Genomic DNA, 22,949 nt, shown 5'->3' on the forward strand with positions numbered 1-22,949 from the left:
AAAGCTACTTGAGGCTGTTGAGTATTTTGGAGAGTCTCCCTTTGTGGAAACCAAACCAAACAGCCGCAACTTAATCACAGCTCAGCTTTCATGTTCAAAGGCCCTTATTGTGGGACAGATAGGACACTGGCCAATTAGGCCTGACCTCCCATCGAGGAGCATCAATGGGCCACAAGGAGACGTCTCTTCTGGCTGCAGCTTATTGTGACTGCAGTGAATGCAGACAGCAGCTGGCAGAGAGAGAGACTGAGTGTGAAGACAGATGGACAGCAACCGCAGGAATAAACAGTCGTTCACTGAATACTGGGATCACACTTATTAAGCACAATAACTCAGTTACAGTTAACACAAAGCTGTCAACAGGAAGTGCAGCAGCACCAAACTGTGGGTTGTACAGGTATTTATCTATCCCCAAACAGCTGAAAGACAAAAGAAGAAGACCTCTCACTGACAGGAGAAGAAGTCCAGATGTGCCAACCAGCAAATAAGGTCTGAAAAACTCATCTGCAAAATAGAACAGTGGCACTGCAGTAACACTAAAAAACATCTGGACAGACGTCTTCATTTGCATCTTAAGGCAGCGGCAGCTTTTCAGTCATGTTCTCAAGTCATCAATAACTATGTTTAAATAAATATCCTTCATCTATTTTTGATGGCAGGATTCAGTGGAGCAGGGACACATCACAGCAAACACATAGACAGTCGTATTCTGGTCATTTAGAGAGGCGGAAACCGACTGAACTAACAAATCTTTACAGCGAATCCTCGAGCAGATTTCTGCACTGAAGCACAAACATTTAACTTTCAGCTCAGCCGTGAAATACAGAATGATACTTCCTGGTTATAAGCTTATTGAAAGACGGTCAAATCCACAGCAACAATCATGGAGTCATAATTCAGTTGAAAATAGGTGGTTGCTGAGCTATTAAACTTATAAAACAGTGATTATCTATAGCTACATTTGCACTAAACTGAACAAAGCAACGGACCGAACTTAATGAGAATCAACATTGAAGTGAGGACACTCAGCAGCTTACTGATGCACATTTATAACAGTGACTACACAGTGAATGACTCCATTCACTAAACTCAACAAAATGATTTGAATCAGCCAGTGTTTGACCCTTTCCCTCTGCAGTAGGAGGGGAAATCTAATGTGTATCCATCACAGAGCTCCACTGTTCCTCGCCCGCTGCGAGGATGATTTCCTGGGACTAAATGTGGGCTGTGCTCAGGAGGAGGGTAAATGCAAGTTCCTGCTACTTTCACAGGATGCCAGCAGTGCTGTCGTTCATGATTGGGCAAAATAGATGTGATGTGATGACAACAAGGACGACTACAACAAACAACAACAACAGCTGGCGTCTGACAGAAACGGGGGATACAACACAGAGCCAAACAGTGCAAGGAAAAACTAAAGAGATATGTTATATAACCTTTATTTAGTCAGGTAAGACTAAGTTTACTTAGTCAGGTAGTTAAAATCTCTTTTGCAAGAGAACTGAGGAACAGTGGAGAGAAAGAAAACAAACATCCAGACAAACAAAAGCACAAACAACATCAGAAAGAATCAAAAACATCACAAAAAGTTTAAAATCGACCAGTTGGAGGAGACATTCATGTTTTAAGACATTCATGTTTTAAACATGAGACAAGATGACAGAAAACTAAAGGATGACTGTGTGTTCAGTGGAACAAACCCAAAAACTACAAAGCGGTTTGATGTGCTGGACACAGTTTCAGGCCACAGACCAGCTTGTTGTCGGCCTCAGCAGCAACGTCCTGGATTCACAGAGAGCATATTTATTAGTATCTCACATTCATGTTTATTTCTTGCAGACCTCCCAACCCTGGATGAATCTTCTGAGTAGCACTTCAGTGACCTTGATGTGTCAGATGCAAATCGCTGCTGTTTGCACAATTAATTATTGTGCATAATTTGCAAACATATGTATAACAGTACATCATCTGCATACATGCAGAAGTCAAACAGACAAAAATGTGTCCGTTTGTCTTTAAGCTGCCTCAACACAGCTTACCAAGGAACACACTAACCTCCCACTACTGCTGCATTTATATAGTTTCTATTGATTACACCTCCACAATAATCAAACTTATAGCTAATTTTCAGCTAATTTGAAAATATGACGACAATGTAGCTGCAAAACCCAAACCAGCCTAAACAGACTATTTTGTGGCTGTGGTGAAATAAATATTTTAGAGTTGGTTAATACAACTGTTGTCATTATAAGTAAGTTATTACTTGATGATGACCTAATAACAAGACTAAGCTAAATATGAACAAACTGTTGAAACTGTAGAAGTCATCACATCCCTTCTGACATATTGGACTTAATTTGCAGTGAGGCATGTTTCCTTTCATTGAAAATCTTCCTAGAGTAGGCAAATTTATAGAAAATAGTGCCAACACACACATATCCTGGTAACTTTCTAGATAACTGATATATACTATATATATAGTTTATACTATATTAAATCTATACTGTTTGTGGGCATGTGTGAACAATGTGACATCATCGTGAGGAGGAAGTCGAGGTAACTTTGCAAACGAAGTGTTCAGAGCAGGTTGAAGCCCTGATTATTGACTTTAAGTCATTTTTTCCACAACGTTCACCTCTTGTTTTGGACCTTTGATCATGTTTAACATAAAAATACAACATCATAACAGTAAAAAAAAAGGGAAGATCACAAAAAGCCTGATATGTCCCCTTTAAATTCCTTCAGCGGAAAACAGTCTGTTGAAGAAAAACCCAGTTCTGCACTGGGATGAGAGCAGGAATTAAACTGGAAATCTCTTTTTGTCTAAAATATGAATAACATTTTGTATAATGGTGCATTTCTGCTGCGGTTGCAGGAGCTGCATGCCAGAGAACCACACTGCTCCATTGTGCAATATGCCAATGAAGTGTGCGTAATGCTTTTTCATTTACATCCCAGCTGTGGCCTCTGTGCTACTGTAAAAAGCAGGTCCTGCTGCACAGCCCATGGAGGACATACAGTAGGGTGTCATTGTCACATCCAGGCGTCTGATTGGCTGTGCCACGGTGCCAATCAAGCCTTAATGAATAATTGGGGCCAATTACAAATGATTACATCATCGACTGGATCGGCTTTCAGACTTGGCCGGCAGCCAGGGCATCATCGCAGCTCATCACAGAGCTGGTGGCTTTTGTTTTCTTTCCTTTTTTTTTCTCCTCCAGTTTGTTTTTTGTTCTAATCATCAGCTTATTCCCACCTACTCTCCTTTTTTCTTCTCTTTTCTCCTCCATAATTCTTCTTTTTCTGCAAGCTCTCTGTTTCTATACCCCATAATCCCTCCCCCCCTTCGGTTTTTATTCATCCCTCAGCATGCGTGCCCCTCCCCCCTCTCACTCTCTCTTTCACTCCCTCCTCCTCTCCTCTCCGCCCCGCCCACCTGCCTCTCTAGTTCCAGTTTTGCTTGCAGCGCTGTCTTTGTCTGCACGGCCTGAGTACGTGCCTGTGTGTGCGTGTGTGTGTGTGTGTGTGTGTGAGATGTGCGCTGTTGGCAGGCATCCAGAGGCTGAAGAAGGCTGTGTATGACTCTCTGAGATGCTGCATTGTATTTATAGCTCGGGCTCAGACTCTCCTCTCCGGCTTCGTCCTCAGAGAGTTCAGAAGAGCTGACCTGGTCCTGCTGACCCTGCCCCCCCCCCCCTCACCCTCCCACACAACCCCCCCAATCCCTCCACCACCACCAGCAGCACAGCCGTTTGTACAACTACAAGCAAGCAGCGTTATTGGTGTGACACATGGTTGGGCAATAATGTCTCTGCTCAATTTCCAGTGAAACAAGTGCGCACATGTGATACCAGCGAGTCCTCTGTATGCAACTGCAGTAGAAAAAAGTAGAAAATGAAAATTTAGACCTGCAAACCTCAACATAATTTAGTCTTTTTAATGTTTAATGTTCTTTGACAAAAGATGTCCGTCAGGTGCAGAAAGTTTACATTGAATGTAGGTTCAGAGTTATAAGTCTGCTTATTTATTAATTATTCTTATTTATTCTAATCTGGCTTCTAGTGTTCAATGAAAAAAAGGGGTTTTAAAACAACATCCGACTCTTTTAACATGTCGAAGGCGCTTTGCAAGGACATTTCCACACAAGGTCAATCCTCCTCGTCAGACAGTGTAATCATATCTGACAAAGAGGATTTAACATTTGCAGAAAATGTCGCCACATCAGCAATTTCTCACAGAACGGAAAGAGTGAATGTTTTAAATAAATGCAGGTTTATAATTCCGTATTATCATTTATCAGTGTTGACTGGAATATTACTGTGATTAATTTATTACATGGTATCATATCATGTTATTATATCATCATATCATTTTATTAAATTCTGTTGTCTAAATGAATCTGATGTGTCTGATGTACTGAGGATGCTTGATGAGCTGAACATTAATTTGATTATTTTATATGTCTTTTACATACTTCTGCCATATTATGATGTATAATTGATAAAATGTTTGTATTAATTTGATGATTTGATTTCAGTTCTGCTGCTCAACCTAAACTCTACACACTGCATTTTTCACTGCACTTCGCAAATGTGAACATTATAACTAAAATATTTTAAGATGCAGTGAAATAAAGTAAATAAAAAAACCATTAACAAAGTTCTTATCATGTATCTCTGTGCTAATTGTTTTGTTATCTCTTGGTAAGCGCCAAATATTGTTTCAAAAGAAGTATTTTGGAGTATTTACATATTAAATTCTTCTTATTTTCTCCTCCTATCAAACATTTAAATGTTTCTGATCATCTGTCTTGAACTCAAGGACGTTTGGAGCAAATTCAACCAATCAAATGTAAAGATGTGAAGCCCAAAATTTAGCTTGTGGTTACTAACAGCAATATGGTTCAGAGGTGTGTGTTCAGATGTCAGTTGGGAAAAAACTTTGCGGCAGAAGGTGAAAAGTCTTCAGCTCTGTATCAAATCGATCAGTGATTTGATCAAACTCCTCTTGAAGTTATTCTCCACCTGCATATGAACCATTTCACTCAGAAACACGTCACATCACAGAAGCTAAAGACGCTCTAACTGCCATTTCACTGTCTTTAAAAACTTCATAACGCCCAGCATCTGTTTCCACGGCAACAGTCATCATCCGCCACTCTGACGCTCGTCCCTGACATCTGGTAGTTTTCGTGTTTTTCGTGTGTCGTTTGTTGTCGGCGGCCGACTGTGCGTTGAGCCTCTTTCGCACGTTGGACTCAGCGGTCCTGCAGCGTCTTACTGAACACCAGCGGCAGCGAGGACGTGTTTGTCGGAGTCTGTGGGGGGGTTTTTTAGCCTCAAGGACGAAGGCTGCATCAGCAGGGTCAAGCAAGGGAACTTGACTTGGTTTGTCCCCCCAACCCCTCCCTCCCTCCCTCCCTCCCTGCTGCCTGTGTTACTGCGCCTGAGGACAGAGAGAAATGAAAGAGAGGACGAGGACAGAGCGGGGCAGAAGGGGGTTGATGAGCTCAGTGTGTATCTGGGTTTTTTTAGAGGAAGTATTGAAGGGCTGCAGGAACAAAATCCTAACAAAGTGAATGAAGACATCAGCATAAAGCAGGAACTCCAAGACAATCATTCACTAGAAAACAATCATATCATGTCCGTCCGATCGTTTCATTTGGCCTGAATGAAATGATTGGACAGACTGTGCCAGCTACAGATACCGTTTGTTTTTTCAGAGTATTTGATGTATTGATTGCTGCCGTGATCTACCCCGACTCTAACTAAGGCTGCAACTAACAATTATCTGCATTTTTCATTAATCTGTGAAATATCCCTTTAACTTAATTAACTAGTTTTGTCTATAAAAAGTCAGAAAATAGTGAAAAATGCTCCACACGTGTTCCCAGAGCTCAATGTGACGTCTTTAAATGTCCAACTGTCTAAACTCATTTACAATGATGTAAAGCATTGAAATATTTGAAATATGTTTGCTTGATTAAAAAGATTAATTACTAATCAAAACTGTCAATACGTTTTCTGTTGATTGACTTATCGAGTCGCCTGTTAGATTTAGATGTTTTATATGCACACGTACTGAATACAACAGTATAGGAAACCTTTTGTGTGCTTTCTCTTCCTGTTAGAGTGTCATCACCTAGTCTGTACTCATGTGAATGTCTGCGTTCATCCACGATAACACACCGACACACACACGCACACACACTCACTCAGCGGCCATCTGGCAGGTGGTGTAATGAGGGTCGTGACCTCCTGTCACCCCCCTCCTCCTCCATTACCAAGCTAACGTTTTCACAACAACAGGGATCTGAGCTCCTCCTGATGGAAAACACACACACGCGTGTGTCCGGGCTGCTGCAGCTCTCCAAATGAAAATCTAAATTAACAAACAGTCCTGGATTCATATTTTAACATTTTAAATATGCAAAATATGCAAACATACACTCATATGAAAACTAGAGTTCATGATTCAAGTGTTCAGGTCTTTAAGGTCTTTCTTCCTACCAGCTTCTCCTTTTGTTCAGTTAAAGTCCGCAGAGTCTCCTTCACACTGGATGCTCGGATTAGAGGCAGATTAAGGCCAGTCGAACAGGGGTGGTGGTTCTGGGTCCCGGCCCCCACCCATCGCCTCCACCACCACCACCATCCACACTCTCCCTTTGTCTTCTTATACAGGACAGATACCGACTAAGAGGATCCACCAGGATGCTCAGTTGCTGCAGTGTATCATAGCTAACATCCTCCGACTGCACCGTAAACTCTCCTCATCTTCTTTTCTCACTTCTGTTTTGGCATAAAAACACCTCACAAATGTGTAACTACCTACATTATATCTGCTGACACATTACTGGTGCCGTGTGACATCATTATCACTCCATCTTCTCTCATCTTTCCACTTAAAGGTAAAATCTACAAATTGCTGTATTATTTTCACCCTCAACTGTGTAAAGAGATTATTAAAAGGATGTTTAAACTACAACAAATATGGCAGATCTTGTGAAGTCGCTTTGTCAGCGACTGTTTGGTTCCAGTATTGATGTGGTCAGTGATGCCCGGCACAATTCAATACTTTTTCCTTTTAAAGCAATATTCACTCTCATCTTTTAGCTGTTTGTGTCTCTTCTGGATTTTTTTGCTGCCTCAGATAAACGCTTCGTTTTTACATCTTGTGCAAAAGATTCTGTCAAAAACCTCCATTTATTTGAATGAATTAATGTTTTCAGCAACTACAAACATGGTGGAAAATGCCTCATGTCCTGTACGGCAACTCTGGTATGAACTGACTATACTGACACTGTCCGTCAAATGTCAGCGAGCAGAGCAGAGACAAGTTCAACAACAGAAAATGTGCCAGTCTTAAAGAACAACTTGTGTCTGATTTTTGTATGTTTGTCCATTATTTCTATCTTTATCTATTTCTATATAAATAGCCGCTGACAAAGAACGTCATTAGCTTTGCAGATAATTACTGATAAACCAAAATATTGATGAAGATGAAAAGTTAAGGGATTAGCAAACTTATTACAATTCATCCTGAGGCGGACATGGATACGCGTAACAGATTTTAACCTTCTGATGGCGCTAAACGAAAGGTCAGAGGATCACCAAAGTCAGTAGGATACATCGTCTGGAAACCATGAATGCTTTCACCAAATTTCATGCCAATCGTTCCAGCAGTTGTTGAGATATTTCAGTCTGGACTAAAGTGGGAGATCAACCAACCGACTGACCAGCTGACATTGCCATCCATAGAAATCCCTAAAAATGAAAGAAAGGTCAGAGAGGTCACCAAAAACATTAGGATTCATCCTCTGGGGCACCAATTACTAACAAACCTTGCTAGTTATTTGCAGACCGATGATGTCATCTCAGTTCAGCTGTGGCCGCCAGCTCCTAAAGGAGATGTTTATCATCAAATAATTTAGCATGATGTAATGTATTTAACTACTCATCTATAACCTCTAGGCATGCCCTTGTGAGTCACACCTGCAATATCTCTCACACATGCTCATGCACTGTGGTAACCATAGCAACGCAGCATAATGCAGAAAAGAATTTCACAAATAATGTATTGCAGCCAAGGCCCCTTCTCGCCCTCCGACAACACTGGCAACACCAGTAAGACGCGAGTGTGTGTGTGTGTGTGTGTGTGTGTGTGTGTGTTTACTGCAGAGAGGCTGCAGCCAGACTCTGCTGTATTGCAGCACTGCAGCCTTACAGTCCTCACACCACACTGCAGGTTAGAGAGACAGAACGCTCCCTGGATATACTGCAACATAATGCTCACACACACACACACACACACACACACACACACACACACACACGCACTACTGATATGTGTGTTCTCACCACATCTGTATTCGAGAATGTTTGTCATTAAGATGTATTGTGTCATTTACGACCTCCACTCCCCCCTCACACACACATGCCTGGGAGCAGAGGTACCTGCCAGCGCTACCAGTAAAGTGAGTATAATGGCGTTTCTCACGCCCGGTCCCCCCCCCGCCCCTTAATCTGATTATACCACATGATTGGATGTTTCACTGAGGCTGTGGGCTCCAGGCGACGCAGATCGTCTGCACGCGCCGCCGCTGACGGGCCATCTGTGTGGACTGGATGCCTGTTCGGAGGCAGGAAGGGGTTCTTCCAGAGCCCGGGCCATCTGTCATGTGAGTGTTCCTCTGGAGCGAAAGGACATGAAACAGCAAAAGGAGGAACGAGCACGTTGCTGCAGCCTGCCCCTGCCTGTCCCTGGTGCTCATGGGTAATGCTAATGAGCAAACTGCTAGTCCCTAATTAAGGTTTTGTACAGGAAAGCAGACGTGGAACTCGTAAAATTCCAAAGTGAAATTGCTCGGTACCAGAAGCACTCGGCCATCCCATCACACGCACTAGTCAGGAGTTTTAGGGGACGAAGGGAGAAGGGTTTATTTATCTAACATGAGATACCAGAAACTCCATATTGCTAGGAAATGAAGTGAGGGTCGAACACGGGCACGGGGCCGGATCAGAGAGAGGGAAGTAAAGCAGCTCTTCAAATGCTAATTTCCCCTGCTTCACTCCTGGACGCTTTAAGTGCTGACTCAGGGGGAAAGTCCAGATTGCTTTTGGAATGGGATGAAAGAGAGTTTTAGAGAGAGAGAGAGAGAGAAGAGGGATTTATGCTCAATTTCATTACATTTTTGGCTGAGGGAAGAGGGCTGAGGGACCATAAGGGGCTTATCTGGAGCCATAACCCATTCCCGTTTGATTGCCAGCTATTGATTGAGGCATTAAATTGGTCTCTGTTGAATATGGCACCCCATGAAGTCGCGCTGGCCGGGCTATCAGACCTGACAGCGAGTGTGACTGGATTAAAGAAGAGATGGCAGATAAACAGCGGAGCAGATCCTGGTGGCCACAGTGACTGAGCAGCTCTGTGTGCAACGGACGGGAACTTCTGTTAAATGTTACCAAGCAATGCTGGAGCCTAAAGTTTCTCTCCATCTGTAGTTTGGTCTGTTGTTCACGCTGACTTGTTACAAACAAACCAAGAGGAGGGTCGACAGGTAAATCTTTGACTTGTGGCGACTGTCATCCTGCATCATCAGAACTACATGGACCCACATGCCTGCAGAAATCCAGTTCCAGTGACAACATGTCACGCTGTACTTTACTGAACCTTCTCGTGTCACATTGAGCTCATTATGAGCACTTATCAATGAACTGCAAAAATACACAACACACCTCTGTTTAAACTCTTCTTCACTTACTGATTGATGAGAGAAATTCCCCACACTCACATGCTAATGTGAATACACGTTACCGTGGTTACCGAATGATCTTGCATAATTATAAACATCACCAAACAGTAGTTTAGCTTTTGATTTCTTGCTATAATCACATATCTACGATCATAAAATCCTGTGATTGGTCTGTTTTGAACCTCATCAGAGTTCAGCTGGAAGTGGACTGACGACGTCTTGATTCAGTCGTTTGGTCCGTTTCAGAGTTTCCTCGTCAGCGTTCACCTTTCACTTGAACTGCAACAAACAGGTTTTGTATGAAAGCATCTATTTACTAAAACCTCATAATACATTAGAATTAGAATCAGAATCAAGTTGACTGGTGAACTATGACGCTGCTGTAGGAGGAGTTTTGACTCCAGTTCTCAGCAGATCAAGAACAAACAGACGTAGACATGATGTTGCATTTGAAGAGTTTTCACACTGTTGCTGTTTTACTTTTTCATCAGGTATTGACAGCTTAAAGATAAAAGTCTCAAAAAGGAGAAAGACACAGTTGTGTTCATTGTTGGGATCGATGAATAGCTCTTAAGATTTTTTATTTTATATTGGAATAGTAAATTCCTCTGAGCGACAGACCAGTTAACTCTGGTCTGGAGCACAGAATACAGACAGCCACGTCTTTCAGCAACAGACACATGATCATCAGCAGATTCACAAATACTGACAATTCAGTGGAAAACAAAACAACTCTGGACGTAAGAGACGCACCACATGGAGAGAAATTTACTTCTTCAACACAGAGACCTCTCATTTGAACAGCTGGAATCAGTAAATGTTTGGCATTCTTGCATTATAAATCACTCTACTTGATGAAAAAGTAATATTTTACCAGAGTTTAACTCCTGAGGGCTCAAAACAGCGTCTCTCCTAGATGGACCTCTGTGCTGGCAGCATCGCTGGATAACTGACAGCACATCAGCTACACCACTTTTCTTGCTGCAGGGTGACTTCCCTTCAGCTTCTCCATCTTAACAGGTGTCGCAATCAGGCTGATAAGTGTTGATGATTGGGACTGATAGAGCCTGGTGGCGCTGCTGCTGCTGCTGCCCAGCAGGACCTCCAAACCTAATTTCCCTCCGGCTGATCCGTACAGACGTCATCAACACGGCATCACACACACTCGATAGGCTCTGCGCTGACGAACGCAGGCCGAGCTCCCACAGCAGGACGGCAACACCGTCCCACATGTACACATGAACATATTGACTTCATCGGTGCACACGTGTGCTACGTAACATTCACTGACGCTCACACAATGATTATAAAGCTGTGCATGCAGACTGCAGGAGTTGATTGGATCTCTATCTAACGTGTAATAAACATAATTGACTGGAGGATAAATTCAGGACACAAGCTTGTACATACAGCAGAGGTAATGGAGCTGGAACAGCAGAGCAGAGGATTCCCCAGAGACTAGATAAATCCCTCGTCTACCTACAGACAGCAGGAGAGATTCTGCCTACAGCTGATGGAGAGGAGAGATGGAAAAAGGTGAAGAGATGGAGGTGAAGACCGGTACACTTCAAACATATAAACCAGGCAAACAAAGCGTGTTTAAGGACTACAACAACAGTACAGATATTTCAATGTAGTTCAATGTAACCTCTCTTTGAAATGGAAGATTGCAGATTAAATTAGTTAAGAGAGATAAAATTTTACCAACCGTCAATCAAACCTTTTGGGAGTTGGCTTGTTGGTGGAGACGTCAAAGTGACAAAGTGTTACTGAGATTAGTAACGTGTATGATTACTGCCCCGTCTTTAAAACTCTAATCCTGACAAACTTTGGGCTATTTGTAACCTCTGCAGCTGGATTACTTAGGAAAACATTGGCACCAGCAGATATTTAAAATCAAATCTTTCAGGATCATGGACAAAAAAAAAAAGGAGCTGACATTTGTGGGACCTCTATAATAATCACAACATTTGCACCTAAGGCATTTGACACACACACACACACACACACACACACACACACACACACACACATGCATCCCAGCACTCTTAGCTTCAGCCACCTGAATATTTCAGCAGCAGCAGCCTGCTGACTTGCACCGGGACTTGTTAATGACTGACAGCCACAGGCGAGATGACAGCAATCTAAACCAACTCAAGACTTGGTGTCTGCACGCTCAAGGCGACCCAGGAACAAACGAGCACTGCATCCCGATGTGTGTGTGTGTGTGTGTGTGTGTGTGTGTGTGTGTGTGTGAGCTCCAGATAATTGAATTACACTAACAGCATCTCTCCGTCGAGCCGCACACACACACACGATAAACAGACTTTGTTCTTCCTGTTTCCCACGCTTTCAAAGATTTTTTTTTTTTTTATCTGATCTGAAAAATTGTTTTTCCTTTCTTTTCTTGCATCATTAATTCACTTAGCGCTTCTGAGAGCAACGTCTATTAGCGTCTGCTTTATCCTCTAACATCTCTCCCTGCGCTGCAATGTGGAAACATTAACTTCCAATCGGCTGCGTTACGCAAATGCAAAGCAGATCACAGTTTAATTCCCACAACATGAAGACTACACGATTCCTTCTGCAAACAATGACAATACCACCTACTGTCAGAGTTTACACTTTCTTGTGTTTCTGTATCTTCCCGTCTCTCCACTTTTTTTTTCTGCTAAATGTTGCAGCATCTGTGTAAACATGGATGTATCAGGGCTGAATGTGTCCTGTGAGGAGAAGCTGTGGATAATCTGTCAGGCAGAGAAGCATTAGCCAGGCTCCGAAGATGAAAATCGTGCCGCCTCCCAATAATGACTCATTCAAGCAGCAGGGATTCAGAGACGGTCCTGAGCTTTAGCCCGACAACCTCGGAGAGAGAGAGAGAGAGAGAGGGGGGAAGGGAGGGGGGGGTGGAGTAAGTGAGCGATGTAAAGAAAACGTAAGAGCAATAGAGATACAGAGATGTAGAGGGAGAGAAGATGGGGGGTAGTTTCACAGTCATTGTTTAATGGCTCAGGCGAAATACCCCCCTATCCCTACCCCCCCCCCCCCTGAGCTGAGGGGCCGCGGAGATCTAGAGCGAGTATACCTCCAACCAGCCACAGAAAAGAGCATTCCTCCGGTTGCCATGGTAACCGAGTCCTCAGCTGGGAAGGCGAGCGAAAAAGGGAGTGAAAGAGCCAAAGGGATGTACTGTAGAAAAAAAAAAAGGGGGGGGGGGGGGGGGTTTTGACACTTGCCATAATTTTGATTATCCCCCTCCTGTCTGCAGGGAAGCCCTCCCAACAGGCTTTTTTTGTCCACCAGTAGTATTCCTCCCATCCTCCTCCTCCTCCTCTTCCTCCTCCTCCTCCTCTCTAGCACGCTCTTTGCAATTACTCAGTTCTTGGATGTTGCTCGAGAAGATGCACTGAAGCCACAGTGGAAAAGAAACTCATAGAGAAAGAAGAAGAAAAACGTCCTGGAGAAGAGCTCCCGTCGTCTCCTTCCTGACACTAACCGTCACTCGACAATTCTTTTCATATACAAACAAGATGCATTTGTGATTATTGGTACAGATTTATTATGAGTACTGTATAGACCATGAATAAAGAGGAGAAAGTTTAGCTCATTGCTGGAATATTAATTAGGTATGAAGGTACCTGATAAACATTGTACAGCTAAAACTGGCACATTTACAGAAATGTTGATTAATGTGTGTTGTTATCATATAAATAAATAGCTGAAATGAAATAATAAATATTCCAGCAGTGAGTGAGACAGTGTGCTGGAGTTTTTCTCATTTTTATTGTTTCATCACCATCAAATCAATCGATCTCATATAACACTTTATTTAACGAGGACAGAAACTCACTGAGAATAAAATCTCTTTTACTATTTACATTGTAATCACAACATAGGCCATAAAAATTGTAATTAGATATTTGTCCCTGAATCGTTCAGCCCTCCACCATATATGTTGTCATATTTCCTCAGACAACATGCAGGATCTCTTTTACTCCATTTCCACTCAATGTGTTCTAGATGTGTAAATAAGCACTTTTATTTATCACAAACACTGCAGTTCAATTCAGTACAATTACTCCTTATAAATCCTACATTTATGAGACGTCAGACAGGTGCTCACTCAGCTCTGTGGCCATTTTTAAGGCTGTTTCTATTGTCGTACCGGACTGAATTAAATCATAAATGTGTTTCTAATATTTTATTCTCCCTCTGTATGCAAATGAGGCTCCATGAATATTTTGTGTTGTTTTACATTTAATGCAGCATAATGAAGCAACTGCAGCCCGTTCAATAAAACACACTGAAGGCCCTGCAAGGAAACACTCACACTGTAAATCCTCATAATAAATTCATGCATGCAAATACACAACGCAGACACACACACACAGTCTCACACACTAACACACACACAGACACACACACACACACACACACACGGGTGTGTATACGTATACATACATACACAGTGAGAGTGGTGGGAGCGTTACCACCTGCAACCTGCTGATAATGAAGCTGTATATTTCAGCCACCTAAAGGCTGCCATCTGTGCTGGGGCTCTCCCTGCTGCCTATACAACCCCCACCGCACACACACACACACACACACACACACACACACACACACACACACACACACACACACACACACACACACACACACACACCAAAGCACTCCTCTGCTGGGGCTGAGGGACTACAGTCTTTAGGATGTTCCACGTCAATAACTTGACGCTTTCATTATAACGCGGTAGGGACACACACACACACACACACACACACACACATAACAAATAAAAATGAATGATGTCATTGTCAGCGCATTCGGTGCACCAAAAGTTGTCACTTTATATTTGACTTTTCTACCTTCATAGCTGGTTTATTTTTCACCATCACCCACCACTGTACATGGAAGTATGAATCCCTGGGACGATATAGGGTTTGCATAATTTTACATAAATGTAAGCATAATCAATAATAAACAGTAGTTTGGCAAGAAAAGTACTATTTAAACCCTTCATCCATCTTTAAATGAATTTTGTTATTACAGTCAGAAAAGCCTTAACTTATTTGCAGATAATGTGTCTATATGAATATTATCCAACATTTGTTTACAGTTATTAAAATGATCAACAAATCTCATATTTGGAGCCAAACCAACATTGAACTCATCCTACTAACGAGTATTTTGTGTGTATCAAAGCCTGATATATCTTATTCCTCAGTGCCGTAGACCTCCGTTGTTGTCCAAAAACTATTAAAAACGCATCAGTGTGTCCCACCAAGACTACGGCCACCGTAGTTTGTTTAGAAACGGCTCCAAAGACTCATAACAGCGATCACATTTTCAGTCTCTGGAGAGTAGTTCCTTGTACGGCACTTAGCATAAACAGAACACGCTTTACAGAGCTTCGCTAGCTTGTTGTGCTACATATCACAACCTCTTGACTTTGTACTACATTGTAAATTTCTCAAAGAACTCTAGTACTATTGCTAGCAGCCATCTATGTTAGCGACAGTAGCCTAATATCTCTACACATACTACTAATACTGAATTCTACGTTATATTCATGTCAGTTACAATGGATTCCAACTGAAACCCACAATTTAATAACCAGATTTAAGAGTAAAGTTTATGTAATATGTTCAAAAAAAGAGTCTACTGGCGACATAACATTATCATATTTTTTTAAACTCAAATATTGATTTTGGTATCATCCTCAACACACTTTGTTCATACCAGAGCCAGTGACAAGTGGATGGTTGTCATGTCTACACTCTCATGGCTTAATAGTAGACCAGCAATCCAAACTTATCTGCATTTATTCATCTTCTTGGTCACTGAAGATCTGAGAGGCTCAGAAGTGACAACAGAGAGGACCGGAGGAGGAGGAGGAGGAGGAGGAGGAGGAGGAGGAAGGGATTGGCAGCTCATAGTCTTGCAGTGATCACTAAGAAGGAAAAGTGTCCATTGTCGCAGGAGGAGAGATGAAACCATGGCAACCGTCCCCACTGTTGGCCAACACTTAGAAAATGAGCGCTGCACGGAGCCTGGGAAACCAGTGTAAAAAGAGGAGTACTTCAACCCCCCCCTACACACATACACACACACACACACACACACACACACACACACACACACACACACACACTGACTAATTGTTCAGAGTCAGCACAGCCTCTCGCCATTCAGCTTCAACCGGCAGACACACACACCATGAAGGCATTGTTCCAACTGCAAGCTCATAACTATCAGAGAGAGAATTTTAAAAATGACAGAGATGCTCAAATTAGCTTCTGTGGTCATCGGCTAAAGCTAACAGCCAGAAGTAAAAACCCATTTGTATCACTTCAGTCTAAACACACTTCTGTTTTCTGTGGTTAAAAACATGGTTTTATTTATTATTGTTTCTTTATGTGAGCATATTTTGTGTTTTCTTCCCTGCATTATGCCAGAAAAACACATCAAGGCTTAACTTTAGCGGTAGCTAACTATCTAGCAAACTGAGCAGTTACAGTTATTTGAATGTGTTTAGATTATTAGTAGGCTGATAGCTAACTAAGGCCAGAACTAACAACTGTTTTATTACCAATTCATCTTTTAGTTGTTTCTTCAATTACTCCATTAGTTGTTTAGTTTGTAAAATGTCAGAAAACAGATAAACGTGTACAGAAAGCAAGTTCTTGGATTAGCTTTGCTTGTTGTATCTGACCAACAGTGCAAAATCCAAAATTTAAAAGGAGGTAGAAAACTACTAAAAGAAGTTTAAACCAGTGAATGTTTGCCATGTTTGCTTGATAAATAACTATATTGATATATAACTATATAAAAATAATTGATTAAAATTGTTGTTGATGCATTTTATATCAAACAAATCTATTCTTCATTTTGGCAATGAAGCTAACTTTATTTACTTACTGACCTTTATGCCTACAAAGGATCTCGCCTCGTCTGTTTTGAACTTTTTAAGCAAAACTTCCAAAGATAACTTTACTCACAGCTGATATATTTCAGGCTTCATCAGACAACATCTCACTACAGCAGACCTGGGGATCAAATACCTTTTTGGCTCAACCAAACTGCGTCCACAGCACAGACAACTGAAAACTGTAATAATGTAGTAGAAGCTGACATCTAATGTCTGGGCTGAACTTTACGCTTTTTTTTCCTTAATCTTTGATCAGATAGATCATAGAATGTATTTTCATTATTAAAGTTATTTTACAGTTGCAAGTGTTTTGACCACATGTAAAATTTGACAACTTTGTCTTTTGTCCAACGAAAAAAAAAGTATTTTGTAGAAAACAATGTAGATTTCTCAAGGTAAAGTATTGAAAATAAGCATTCTTTTGGTACAGGCATCAAAACTCAGGTATTGTATCAAGTCTTTCATGTGTTTTTAATTATTGTTTGGACTGATCATGGATCTCTAAGTACTGTATACCCAGAATGATATAATTATATTAATAATAGTAGTAGTACAACATTTGTTAACAGGATACATTCAGTGTTGTTTTAACGCCAGACTAACAGATGTGTCACAGAATATTTTGAAATAACAACACAGACATTTACACATGATTAAAAAAATAATCATACTGTGAGCAGAATCTGACAATTAGGCTAATGAAAGTTTTGTGCTAATTGGGATTACACTTGGATGCAACTGGGTTTCATGTTGTGACTGTTGTGCTCCTTTGCATATTAATAAACTGTATCAAGATTGTAATGCAAATCTGGTTCATGTCTAACATGAAGTGAAGAAAAAAAAATACCATTAGTCCACTGCCTCAGAGATCCCCTGTGTTTCCAACACACACACACACACACACACACACACACACACACACACACACACACACACACACACTAACAAAGAGCGTGGGCTTGTCCTGCACTTGTGGAGGAGGTTTAATGATATACGGGTTTTCCTGTCTGCCAGCTCAGCAGCGATTCATACTAATAGCCGTCAACAGGCAGAGTACAGCCGCCTCAACACACCAACACAGGATTTCTAATCACGGTCACAATAGTCAGTCAGTGTGAGCATGAAACGACACTGGCATTACTGGTTGTGGAACATTTCCAGTTCTTTTCAGGTTGTGGAGTCACAGTCGGGGAAGACGCTGCAGGCCTCAGAGAGGAGCGGACGACAGACGACACACTACTCTCCATTCACAGCTGGAAGTCTGGATTTCCCTCTCAGTAACTTCTCCATCTCTGGACAACGAAGCAAGTTTTAATCTTAAGTAAAACCCTGTTACCTGCAACAGCTAACATTACATAAATATTTGGTCACATTTGCTAGCTGATTGGTACAGTACACAGCCACCACGAAGACATCGTTTCATTATCCACTAATGTGGTGCTAATTGATTGGATTGGTCGATTAACTGTTTAGTCTATAAGATAGTAAAACCCAAGGTAATAATCACATGAGGTAATGAAATGGACCTCGTATTAGAGAAGGAGGAAAATGTTTTGTGTTTTTAATAATTAAACAGTGGATCACCAATCAACTGATAGATTAAGTGATTAATAGTTACAACATGTAACCTGTTAATCAGACTGAATTATAATTTTGTACGTTCATTCAGTCTGATTTTTCTTTAGGACGGAGGGTTAGTTTGTTTTGTGTTGCCGTAACCAATCAGTAGCAAATGACAGATTTCTCTCACCGACACAATTTTCAGTCAAAACTGAAGCTGAGGTACGAGTTGCTACACGCAGTTAGCAATGTTTTAAATATTGGTTTAAGATATATGTTTATTTAACATCAAGTTATTGCTGTAAGTCGACTTACAACAACCTGTAAAGCCGTGTCAGTGTCATCCACGCTTGTCGCCGTTTCCGTGGTGATTTCTGTCATCATCTCTCTGTCTCCGGCACAGGAAGAAGATGACGAACCCATCCGTAAACCCGCCTACAGACCTCGACTGGCTCAGTTGTTTTTCCAGCAGCCAATGAACAAAACACCAGACACGATAATCCAGACATATCAGAGATGTGTGCAGTGATTCAGAGGTCTAGATGCAGCACAGACTGGATGTTAGAAGCTATGAGTACGTGTTATGTTGACTCTTCCACCACAAGTTGAATTACCAATACAGAAAACTGAACTTAAGCGCGTTATAAGGGTCAAACACACGTATAAAACTGTACCATTTACAGAGTGAATTGCCACTTGTCAAATATCTGAATTTTGGAAAAACCTTCAGTTTGAGAAATCTTGATTCACTATTTGAAATTCACATTTTCATAGTAGGAAACTGTAAATCCATAATCTTTAAAAACACATGGATGGGATCGCAAAGTCACATGACTCACTGCCTGTACTGTACTGTAGGGAAGCAATGGAAAAGTAATGCGGCTGTTTATAGGACAGGAACTTCAGAGTGGTGCACACACGTGGAAACTGGACCTTTACTCCTCCTCAGATTCAGTTACTATAATTAATCCTGTTGAAGAACAAAGCAGAGTATCTGTGTGTCTTTGTGTGAGTTAAATGCACACTACTGCAGCCTTAATCCATCCATCTAAGTAGAAGTATTGTGTGATTAATACAGCAGCAATAAAGGCTTTTACAATCCAACTCTACCAAGCAACTAATTGCTTGGTTATGAATTATTCACCCACCGAGGGAGCAGAGCAGCGTATAGCTTCTACCTGCTGGAACTGGAGGGAAACACCTTGATCATTTCTGGCTGTGTGTTAGCACAGATGGTGGGGGCATCCGAACCTGGCTCTAAACCACATAGCTGCACTATCTATAGAGACTAATCACTGTGACACTCATAATACAGATTGACAGTGTGTCTGTGCAGTGACCTTATAGACATTAACATACTTTATGGTGCATGTGTATTGCTAAAAAACATACATTTTGCAAGCTTTAGTGCATTTATTGCTTATCACTTTACATTGCAGCCAATGGTTGTCAGTAATTTCTGTGCAGAATCAAAAATAATCAGCTTTAAGAGACGACTGCATTGTCACAAACACTTAAAATGTTTAAAGAAAAGAAAACAGACATGATATTTACTATGACGGATTAACTAATGAACCCTTTCAACTGCAGGAATTTTCAAAGGAACCTTTTTAGGAGCTCCAAAAAGCCCTTTTCCACTGCAGGAACTTAACATTGCATCACACACTCTGCGTTGTTTTTTCACTGCTCAAGTTCCTGGAACTTAATTGAGGTGACACTGAATGCAAGCTCCAGGTACAATCAGCGGTCGCCTCAGTGCTGCCAGCCACGATTGGTCAAACAGACGCGTTGTCACATCCAAACAAGGACGATAAAAACAAACACAGGGTCTGACAGAAATGTCAAACGGTGCAGGGAAGATTTTAAAAAAGGTTAAAGATTAAAATCAAATAAAATGGTTGCAGTGTGTGTGCAGCAGAGCAAATTGAAAAAGTGGTTCGACATGCTGGACGCTGTGTCCTCTTGTAGCTCATGTTCAGGTAAAAGAAAATCAATGACAGTATCAGAGACACTTTCACTGTTGTCATAACAGCTGACTTCAGTCACCTATGAAACAACAAATACAATGATGAGGTCAGTCTACTTATTTTATAAAGTCTATCTGAAATGTCTCAGATTGTAGAGAAGAACCCACCAAGATCCTCTGATCATTCTTAAAAGATCCTGTTTTGTTAAGCCTGAGTTACATCTAAACACTACAGAAAGCTTTAACAGTTGTTAGCAGCAGTGTAAAGTCTGCAGTATGAAATTTGAACCACACGTATTAAACATGTGAAACAAGTGCTGGGATTCCTTATGGTGTCACTCAAAGACGTCCTTCTGAATGAATGAAGTTTGACCTTCTTGTCTCTTCTAAGGAATCTTCACTTCTGTGATATTTGAAATCCCAATCTTTCATATGACACACCTTGTTAAAGATTATTATATTAGTAAGATTGTTAATTGACCACCGTTATCATTTTCTTGTGGGAGTTTTAAAAATATAAATTATTCAGTCATATTTCTAACCAGTATGATCTAATGAAATACTTGATGATGCAGCTGAACGCGACACTTCCAGCCTTCTCCTGAACATGCAGTTCACTGAGATGACGAGCAGCTACACAACTTGACATACTTGTATGGATGCAGTATAATGATACACTGTACTGAGCTGCGTTTCTAATATTTCGTCCATAGCATTTATATATGGTAAAGATTAGAATCACCTCTTAGGATATAACTGCAACACAATTCAACAGCAGCACAAACTGCAGCCTCCAAAACGTCTCTCAGACTGTCACAACACACAATGAACAGATTTCTCCCAAAATGACTCATGAAATACTTGACAATGCAGCTGAAAATGACACGTTGGTTTGATTTCTCTTTACAAGCACTCAGTGACAAACAATCTGACCTGATGTTTTCCATACATAAGCAGATATGATGACATACAGTCGGGCCTGTATCACGATATATATCAGCCCTGCAGGACTACACCTGTCTGCTGGAATGATGATGCCAGCTTAACCGCATCTTAAAAAATGATCTCTGCACACTGCACTGTTGAACCAAATATGCAGGAATGTGTGATGATGCAGCTGCAGTATGTGTGTGTGTGTGTGTGTGTGTGTGTGTGTGTGTGTAAGGACCGGACAGTGCAGCATCACTGCTGTGCCTCTTCTGCAGAGAGCAGCCTCAGCAGAGCGGGCTCATGTGACAGATGGATGCTATAACGGAATTAGAGACAAGAAAAATCACAAGGGCCCATTATCACCGAGCTCTCTCTGCCTGACAACAAGGATTAAAGGCACACTACCACCACCACCATCACCATCACCATCATTATCATCATCATCATCATCATTATCACCATGATCAGGAGAGCAGCATCTCTCTCTGCATACAGCAAAGCCGCTAAAACCCCTCACATACATCCGCAATTCCAGTTTCCCGCATCGGCAGCGCAAAATGCCAAAAAAACGCAACCCAACATGATGTGAGAGAGGCCGGCGCGGTGATGCTGAGGAGAGTCCTGACAGCATCATCCGCATCTGGAGGGTTTCAGAGAAGGCGTTCACTAACCTGTCTGTCCTTTGCCCAGCGTCTTCTCCAGGCGGTACGGTCCCACATAGTTGGCGTAATGCCCGCTGTTGGCGTCCTTGCCCGACGATGACATTTTTTGACGTGAAATGACTCACAGGGAGTTATTTTTTTCTTGCGGGTGTCCGAGTGGGACGCGTTTCTGGGAGAGAAAAGCGCAAATCCGCGGCGCAGTGGAGTTCGCCTCGGTCGGCGTTCCCGTCTATCTGCCTGCTGGTCGCTGCAATGTTCGTCTCTCCCCCCCGTGCGTGCTTGGGTGAGTGTGAGCGTGTATGTGTGTGCGTGTGTGTGTGTGTGTATGTGTGTGTGTGTGTGTGGTTGCGGGTATGTCTCCACGTCCGTTCCTCGCAGTCCTCCGGTGGTTTCGTCCTCAGTGCGGCTCAGATTGCGGTGTTGGGTCGGGGTATCATGGTGTTGGTGCCGGAGGAGCGGTGCGCTGCAGCCCCGTTGGGTGTGATCTGATGATGGGACAGCATCTACAGCCGCTGCTGCTCCAGCAGCCTGCGTCAGCTCACAGTCAACGTGCACGGACACTTCCGGTTGTCTCTTTCAAGATAATTGCTACCAGCTCACTGACAGGACTGCTGCAATGCTTTTTGATTGACATAAACGTCCAAATGAAAAATAAACGACTAAAACCTTAATAAATAATAGATCTTAATATTTTTTTCTTATTGACTCAGTTTGTTTTCTATTTTCCCCTTATCACCCCCCCTCTCTCTCTATCTATCTATCTATGAAATGATTGATTTGTCAATAAAATGTCAAAAAAATGGGGAAAAAAAGAATCATAACCATCACAATTTCCATTTGTGACATCTTCCAATTGCTTCTTTTGCCTTAACGACAGTCAAAAACCCGCCGATATTCACTGTGTCACTTAAAACAAAGAAAAGTTGTATGTAGGTAATATTTGGCATTTTTGTTTGATTGATTTATCAAAATAGTTTCTGATGAACTTTCTCTCAGTTGACTAATCGTTTCAGCTCTAGTTTTTATAATATAATGTTTCAGGCTAATTCCTACATGTTCAGGAATGAAAATATATTTTTTGTAAACGTTCTTGGTGTAGAATCTCTGTATAGTTTCATCTTCACATCTCATCAGTCATATGAACTTCCCAAC

At 41.7% G+C, this 22,949-nt stretch overlaps 1 protein-coding gene across 13 annotated transcripts in view; it reads right to left on the reverse strand.

Annotated features, from left to right (window-relative positions):
* LOC137184574 (serine/threonine-protein kinase BRSK2-like) overlaps positions 1-22,340 on the reverse strand; it is a 140,651-nt gene extending 118,311 nt beyond the window's left edge. For all 13 annotated transcript variants that reach the window (XM_067593250.1, XM_067592657.1, XM_067593085.1 and 10 more), the window contains exon 1: positions 21,807-22,340. In XM_067593250.1, coding sequence (XP_067449351.1) covers positions 21,807-21,900 — 94 coding nt within the window. In that variant the 5' untranslated portion in view covers positions 21,901-22,340. The remainder of the gene's footprint in view (positions 1-21,806) is intronic.
* Positions 22,341-22,949: the final 609 nt, after the last annotated feature.

Source organism: Thunnus thynnus, chromosome 1, assembly GCF_963924715.1.
Source record: "Thunnus thynnus chromosome 1, fThuThy2.1, whole genome shotgun sequence".
Lineage (NCBI taxonomy): Eukaryota > Metazoa > Chordata > Actinopteri > Scombriformes > Scombridae > Thunnus > Thunnus thynnus.